This window comes from Haliotis rufescens, unplaced genomic scaffold (genome assembly GCF_023055435.1).
Source record: "Haliotis rufescens isolate VD_foot unplaced genomic scaffold, xgHalRufe1.0.p SCAF_5, whole genome shotgun sequence".
NCBI lineage: Eukaryota > Metazoa > Mollusca > Gastropoda > Lepetellida > Haliotidae > Haliotis > Haliotis rufescens.
Genome location: NW_025964223.1, coordinates 50,743,367 through 50,752,477, shown reverse-complemented (window position 1 = coordinate 50,752,477; position 9,111 = coordinate 50,743,367). Strand labels below are relative to the sequence as shown.

Genomic DNA, 9,111 nt, shown 5'->3' with positions numbered 1-9,111 from the left:
CAAGTATTGTAAATACATGGCGTTACTTTATAATTTAATACTGTGACAGTCGAAGGAAACAAGGTAATTGGAATGTGTTCTAGTGAATAGGGTGGGGCTGGGGTGGGGCTGGGGTGGGGCGTTATAGGGGTTGCCCATTAATCTAAGGCAGCGCAAATCGCTGTGGAGAGATGCGTCCTTTGGGCGTGGCATAATCCTATGCGCGTGATTATAACTTTATATGTCAGTACTGTGTTTTAGACTATGAATATAGGTATGTGCTGACAAACCTGGAATCATAAAAACGGAGCGAACCGGGATTTAAAAAAAACGATCATAGGTTTCTGGTGCGCCCAGGATCAATCTGTGTATGTCAGTTGGAGAGAACCATCGGCCCATACAATAATATGATCCACCGCAATATATGTGGTAGAACATTTCCCCAAACTAGCACTGCGAAGTAAATACATAAACTAATACCATGGACAATACATTCTTGCTTATTTGACACTAATACATTAAATATTTAATGGTGGCATCGTTACATATTTCAAAGGCAAATAATTCTTTCTCCAGTCAGAATACACTCTTCAAAAAAAGAAACGCACAGGTAGATTTTTTATTGTACCTAATAAAGTCGATATATCTAATTTAATATCAGATACAAATAGGAAAATTTGATCTTCTCGTTGTACAAAGGCATTGGAAACTGTTCATTGTCGTGTCACAAAAGGCCACAAGGTAGCGCTGAACTCAGTATCTCGTGTAACCGCCCCGAGCAGCAATCACGGCTCTCCATCTCCTCGGCACTGACTGGATGAGTGTACGTATTCTGTCCTGCGGAATTCTGCACCATTCTGCTTGTAACGCGTTGGCCAGTTGTGGGAGTATCTGCGGCGTGTTCTGACGTTGACGTACACGTCGATCGAGTTCATCCCAGAGGTGTTCGATTGGGTTGAGATCTGGAGATCTCGACGGCCAGGGCAAAACGTTGATGTTGGCATTATGAAGGTAGTCTACCGTGACACAAGCTACGTGCGGTGGAGCGTTGTCCTGTTGAAACAGCTCCCTCTGGCGGTAAATGATTGGAAGAAGGTGGGGTTGAAGAGTTTGATTCATGCAGCGATTTGCTGTCAAATTTCCCTGAACCACATCCAAAGTCAGATCTCGTGGTGTATGATATGCCCCCTACGCACACACTCCATGCCACTACTGCGAATTTGTCGAATTCACGTTAACAATGTGGGGCAAAACGCTCATTTCGACGACGATAAACACGTTGTCTTCCATCTTGCCGGTGAAAAGGAAATCGTGATTCATCGCTAAACCCCACTCGTCTCCAGTTTCTCAAATTACGCAAGCGTCGCTGCCGATGGACCTGTTGCAAAACAGGGACGATATCTGGTCATCTGGGTCGGATTCCAGCCTCGCGAAGATGGTTCCTGACAGTCTGGTCCGATATCCTCCTCAAACCAGGGATGCGTCCTGCAGTCTCCGTAGCTGTGGCATTGCGACGACGTAGGTGGAACAGTCGAATGTAGCGATCCTGTGCAAGGGTGGTAACTCTTGGTCGGCCGGTTCTCGGACTGTCTGCAGTGGAATTGAACTGTGTGTATCGGTCACAAAGGCGGTATATGGTGCTGTGGTGGACGTTGAAGTGGCGTGCGACAGAAGACTGCGATTACCCTCTTTGGATACGCCCTATGGCGATGTTCCGGTCGGCAGCGCTGAGTCCCGGCATTTTCATACTTGGTAAATGCTGACAATTGAATGACAAATTATTGGCTTATGCTTGCCTTATTATTGCCACTACCACGAGTTACGAATGCCATAACTTGCGCGTGCATTTTGCTTTACTGTTTTCCTCAATGGCATATTTGAACAAGGGTCAAAACAATGCCGTCTAAGACATTGCAAATCGACAATGGCTGCGTTTGGACGAACCGTTTGTCAAATATCAGAACACCAACATTTTCCAATAACATATATCCAATTTATATACCGGATTTCTTGTGTAGTCAGGTTCAATGAACTACATACTACCTGTGCGTTTCTTTTTGTGAAGAGTATATACTGAAGAGACAATTATAAAATATAGCCTGATTTACAACATAACCATAATCTGTCACTTCTGGCAATGCTCTCATATCTACCCTTTTCAAGTTATGATAACTCGTACGGAACCTAATAAACGCTATCCTATTTTTTTAAAATGAGATAACATTAATATTACTCTGAAACCAAATACATATTTACAACAACTATATGTGTATGTTTTAGAATCATTCCAAATCGCACTATGCCAGTGTTACTCATGATGCCTGAGACGTAGCATGAATTCTGAGATAAAAAGTTGCAATTCCCACACCTTGAGTAACAAGAGACCGACACGAGGCATTGGGCATGGACGCTCCGGATGCCCTATATATAACTGGGTTAGGGGTTATGCATCCTTAAATACATGTTCAAAGACGAGGTGCTTTGAAATCACAACTTTCTGCAACTTGTTCTGAACGTCTAGGTATCGGGTTCTTTTGAAAAATACCCAGACTAACATCAAGTCTCTGAAATGAATATATTTTACAGAAAAATCAGCTGTTAAATTATCCAAATAAAACATATAAAAAAGACTCTCAGATACTGTAATAATCTAGACTTGCTCACCGTTATAGACTTACAGGGGCTGTATTGGATATATTTGTTTCAGGGTCTATATGACAGACTAAAAAATGCTTCGCAAGTCACTCTTTAACCTTGAAGTTTATATATTCAGCAAAATGGTTTACTTAGTAACCATGATCTGATATCATGTATACAATATCTTGTAACTTAGGCACAGTTCACAGGTCACATGACGAGTTCGCTTTGATGGTGACCACCTTTCAGGCTAGAGCCACTACACATGGTCGTCTTGTTCGACTTCTTCATGAGGATGTCTCGTTGTCGGAAGTAACAGCGACAAAACCATTTCCATCATCATAAGACCTATCTTCTTAAAGCACGGAGCCGATCGGCTCTATATCATAACCATCTGTTTATGAATCACCATGTCTTTATGAAACATTGCCGATGCGGTGATAAATTTGAATGCACTCACTCACTCGATAAAATGTTGGCATTCTGGTAAACTTCCTGACGTTTCGCTATTTATCAACGAGTCTTTGAAACAGTACAAATGCCAAATATATAACAAACTCCAACACAATAATGGCCAACACAAACAATATAACAGCGTCAATATTTTTTTCCCATGTAAAAGTTGTTCTAAATGCAAAAGCAGCCGCGGTGTCTGACAGATGGTCGATGCGGCATACATCACTCCGTGACTCACGGAACAAACGTGACTGTAAAACGATAGTTCTTGACATAGTTTACAGATTCAAATCATGCACATAGATCTTATGTTTATAATCATTAGTCAATTTAACAAGTATCCCCCCTCATATCATCTCGGTAGATCAAAAAGTTACAAAGTTGAAAGCATTTCGTTTTCCGGAAACGAACCGCGTTCCTCTAATTTTTCGTTATCAAATTCGATACTGTGAACGAAATTAACTATGCTGGAAGAGTCCATAAACTATATGGTTGACTTTCCACAGATAACCTTATATCTGTGCTGTGAGAATTAGATTAAAAGAATCTGCAGCACGTGTACATTTGAACCCAAGCATTTCGTTCTCCTTTAACGCTCGTACATCAAATCCACGCATTTTACATATATTTGTATATCTTACTTCAGCATTTTTAGAATCATCGATAATGTTATCTTTCACGAATATTACTTTTATTTACTTTCTACCAGTATATATATATCACATATTTTTCAGTCGAACTTTGGCTTATAGCAGATGGCATCTTATCTGTGGCAGCCCATTATCTGATCCCATCATACGAGATCACTAGATCTTTGATATAACGAAGACCATCTCTGACTCACCCTAGCTGTAACTTCTATGGGTGGCGTTGCAAACTGCACATATTTTTTCCTCATGAATTTTTATTAATAGCCTTCTGCATATCAGCGATGGAGAAAAACCGACAGTTTTTCGAATCAGTGCAAAACTTATCAGTCAAAGTATCGCATTTCGTTTTTTCCAAAGACCGTGTTTTACTACTAGCGGCGAAAAATAACGCTATCATCATTAAGAAGACGCTCAAGTTTCTTGTGCTGTTCTGCTGTTGGTTGCTATGCTGGGGATATCCATTCTGCCTGGTTCCTTCCGTGCAGTTCAGTTGAGGACACGCTCTTGTCCAGGCGGTGTGTGGAGTTACCATCATGGCGGATGTACGCATGCAGCTGGTTGCACCAACGGTAAACCACGCATGTTTTATTGATCTTTCTCGTTGAGGGGAGGTAGATATTGATTCTTGTCCATCACGAGCCGTATAATGTAGGCAATTTCGAGTCAGTGTGTACAACCAAACTTGAGGATAGGTCCGTTAAGTTCGCAGAGGTAATAAATTCAGAAGGGTAGTGGGTTCTTGATCGTTGAATATGTGCTGGGCTTTTTCATTTGTAAAAGTTCGATATCATAATCATATTAATGTCCATCGTCATTTTTAAGTGATCGAAAGGCACCATTAGTGATTTATTACTATGACGTGGAAGTATAACGTTTATTTATATTACAAGTCTGTGTCCTTGATAAAGGGAGGTAATTACATTGACTCTGATGCTATTATCTCTATTATACGGACGTGTCCGGGGCGATCTTAACTGGCAGATAATTCATATATTGTGATGTAGATTATTTTCTACATAACAAGGTGTAAGGTTCATATGGGAGAAAAACTAAACGTAATCGTTGTATACGTTCACGTTATTGGTGAAAACGAGGAGCAGGCGGTGGTGCTGACAAACCAAATTTCAATCTGGGATTCGAACCTTCAGTTAGCGGTTTGTTACAGCCAAGAGACGGGACCCTGCACAGGGAATTTGCAGTACCTTAGCCCATAGAGACAATTCCCACGCGTACCATCTGGGACTCATTCAGGGTTTTCTACAATCTCAGTGTTACTGATCACTAATTTGTTTGCGATTCATCATGATGAACTCATTTTGGGGGGAACGGTTGAAAATTGATACCTTAAACAGAAAAAAAGAATTAACGTAATTTCAGCTAAAATGAATTGTAATATCTGTAGTGTACCTCAGTCACAGTTTCTACATTCGTGTATCTTTGCCTCATTCCAACAGGGACACGGGATGCGTCGCTGTGCAGTGTTACGTCCCTTGTTCGGGCCAGGATCCACTGATCTCGTAGTATTCGAATGTCAAAATCGCCCCAACTATGAACTATACTCGTGCTCTGTTCCACTAAACGTATATGATCTGTGACTTTTTCAGCTTTTGTCACAGAAAGCTCGCCTTGGTGTCGCCAAAATACTGCTAAAAACGGCGTTAATTCCAACGCACTGAGCTACGTATTTGCTGAATTTTCTACATTTCAGGTTATGGAAGAATATCTTTCCCCAAGTGAATGTAATGCACCGTTTTAACGGGGTCAAGACACTAATTTCTCATTAACGACGCATGATAGAATTTTCTGAGATTGTAGTTTCATTGGCAACATCTCTCTTAAGCCATGTTAATTTCATCTGATCTACTGAGCTACTCGACACTATTGAGCTATTTGAGGGAGCTTCAACACATATTTATAGATTTTAATTCGCAGCTGCGGATTTAGTATCTCAGAAATGCCCCTTCATACTACCGATAAACACTTGTATTTGCGTCCTGCATTTCTAAAACAGATCTATAGAGATGCGGTGGTCGACATCCCCTTGTATGTAATTCCACGTGTTATACTGTAGGTAGTCGGGATACATCGGTCACTGTGTCTGTGTTTACTGGCCGCTGATCTGGACTAGGGTGCTGAGTGCATTCGGTAGACTTCGTCAAGGTTTCACATTCCACACACCGTCCAAAAGAAATTACCGTATCTGTTAAAGTGTATTTATAGCCCCTGCTGACGTTAATCTGAAAGTGGATAAAATCGGTGTTAAAAATCAGCCTGCTCCTGCCAAATAAGAAGGGTGTGTTTCTTCTTATAAATAACACTCGGAGTGACTGACGGAAAACGTCTTGACTGGTATACAACTTTTTTTAAACGAGATACAGAAGCGCTACCCTATCTATAGTAGACATTGGTATATATGTTGGTTTGGTTTACTGCTCTTAAATTCTGTGTTTAGAAGGTTCCGACAAATTTTAAAAAAAACAGGTAAAGATATTTTACTTTTCAGTTTTCATACTTGCGAATTCCTACTGGCATTCATACAAAATAGTGTAGTCTGTCTTACAGACCCTGATACAAATATATATCAAAAATAGCCCATGCAAGTCTATAATGTTTGGCAAGTCTAGATCACTGCAGTATCAGTCTGAAAATGAAGAGAGTCACTGGGCTCCTTTTTATTATATTTTTATTAAGATAACTGAACAACTGTTTTTTTATTTACGATATGTTCAATTCAGAGACTAAATGTTAGTCTAAAAATAGTGTATCGGAGTGAAATGTACCCTTCTTCAGCAGGTAAACGTAAACTGACCATGTTGATCGGAATACCATGGCACGGAGTCTTCATGTAAATATATAACATCAACGCCAGAGAATAAACAATCTCGAGTGTCCACCGAAACAGATTCCATTGGGCGAAAGGAAGAATAGCAGTGAATATTATATGCATGTATGTATATTTTATATATTATTCTTATACACACCCTGGATATGTAAACTTCGGATTAACGAACACAAATGGAAATAAAATCGGTTCGCTATATCCGAATTCCGATACTCGCGCGGACATTGACGTCATTGGAGGTTAGAAATTGGTTCATCATGACTGGCTATTCGCCATAACAAATCTTCGTAATATCCGGAGCTGATGTTTTTCCTTCTTAATAATCCATCTTTTGTGTTTTTCCTTTCGCAGAAGATGAAGGCTTACATGCGCAAAGCGATCGTAGCACCAGACTTTTGAAAGTCAAAGTGTGTATGTTTCGATAGTTGTAGCGCTTCGAGCAGGTGATCCCTGCGACAGGATGTCTCTGACAAGCTTCAGTACTGCATTAATAGCGCCTCATAGAAACTGTTGTGGTCGGGCATTACAGTTTCAGAGTGAGTGAGTGAGTATGGTTTTACGCCGCTTTTAGCAATATTCCAGCAATATCACGGCGGGGGACACAAGAAATGGGCTTCACACATTGTACCCATGTCGGGAATCCAACCCGGTCTTCGGCGTGACGAGCGAACGCTTTAACCACTAGGCTACCCTACCGCCCCTACGGTTTCAGAACTCCCATCAACACATGTGGTTTGTTTTTTGCTAATAATGAGCGGAATATCTTGACATGCAGCCCTGATAAGAGCGGCCCTCACACAGCTACTATCTGTACGTGCGTTCGATTATCAAAATATGAGTGACCTGAGTCAACCGATATGACCTCTTTTCTGGCAACCGCGGTTGCCTAGATTCATTTTGGGTTGACCCCAATGTTAATCATGGATAACTTAGGGCAGTACCCGATATAAAACACATAACAATTACCTTTTCTTTTTAATGCATGCAAAAAATGACGCAAAAGTTCAAAGTGAAGCGCTGAACATCAGAGATGCAAAACCATGTTCTAAGTTGAATTATTGATTCAAAAATATTTATAAAAATAATCGAAGGTTAAGTTTCCCCTGACTTACATCAGGATATATATACATAGTGTTAGTACCTAGTTAACTATAGTCAATAAATGTTTTTATTCATGATTGAATCTATAAATGAAACTAATTACTTTAACGATGACGTCACTTGAAAGCTGCCAACCGGAGTACCGCTCCACAGTAGGTATGGGCGACTCAGGTCAATGACGTTTGGTGTAAATCAGTTAACATGTGCTAACGTTGGTCAATCAAGGTTAACTTGGGTTATGCCTTGGTCGGGACGGGTTCACCTGGGTCGTCCAGGGTTTGGAAATCAAACACAAGCATCGTCAGAGTAATTTTGTTTCAAAACGCGCACCCGTGAAGAGCCGGGTAAGAATAGGCCTTCAGCAACCCATGCTTGTCGTAAGAGGCGACTAACGGGATCGGGTGGTCAGGCTCGCTGACTTGGTTGATGCATGTCATCGTATCCCAATTGCTTGGGTCGATGCTCACGATGTCAATCACTGGATTGTCTGGTCCAGACTCGATTATTTACAAACCGCCGTCATATAGCTGGAATATTGCTGAGTGCGGTGTTAAACAACAAACAAACAAACAAAACAAAACAGAACGCGCATGCGTGTCCATGTATAATACCCTGTATGTCAGAAAAAAACCATAATCTATTATATTCCACCTCAGTACGAGAATTTCCACTTTCCAATGTCAGTAATAAAATCATCAACTTTTCCCCCTGTGTTGCTGACAGTAATTATGTCTTCCGGGGCTGTTGTATAGTGAACCCTTCAAGATACCGCCACCAGTCTCGAAAAGACAATTACTGACCTCTCAGATGATTTGTTCGATCTGTCGTCAAGATAACACTCTGGGTATCTTTTTTCCCAATGCAAAAGTTTGTTCGTTAAAGCTTATCCTCTTGATAAAGCAATATACTTTCTATGTTGACCAAACATAATATCATGGCAACAACAGAGATTTGAGAAAGGGGTAATCACTAATCACAGATACATTGTACATCGACATTCCAGCATGGCTTGGACACTAGCAGTGGTTTTCACACAGTGTGTCAATGCAGAGAATCGAACCCGGACCCTTAGCGTAAAAAACGAACGCTTTAACCATTAGGCTAGAATGCGCCCCAGGGACCCGCCCACACATCCATCTTAGGACTACGATGTGGTAAGTCAGTGTGTGAAGAATGGGAGCTACGATCGTCTTATCGCCAAGATCGGTTTGTGGAACTGGGTCCCGTTCCACAAAGTGATCTTAGCTCTAAGTTGATCGTAACTCCCATTCTTTAACACTGACTTACGACAGTCGTAGCGCTAAGATCGCTTTGTGGAACGGGGCCCAGGTCCTAGGAAAATGAAATAGTTCGTCAATACAACATATAACAAGTTCAATCTGTTGTATAGGTTGTAGCTACAACCGCAATTAATAGCATGGGCCTATCTCGGGAGAAGGACTAACA

At 41.0% G+C, this 9,111-nt stretch overlaps 1 protein-coding gene across 1 annotated transcript in view; it reads left to right on the top strand.

Moving 5' to 3' along the window:
• Window positions 1-4,198: 4,198 nt before the first annotated feature.
• LOC124126830 (four and a half LIM domains protein 2-like) overlaps window positions 4,199-9,111 on the top strand; it is a 161,258-nt gene continuing 156,345 nt past the window's right edge. The window contains exon 1 of the mRNA XM_048384396.1: window positions 4,199-4,291. Within this exon, the coding sequence (XP_048240353.1) occupies window positions 4,256-4,291 (36 nt within the window). The 5' untranslated portion in view covers window positions 4,199-4,255. The remainder of the gene's footprint in view (window positions 4,292-9,111) is intronic.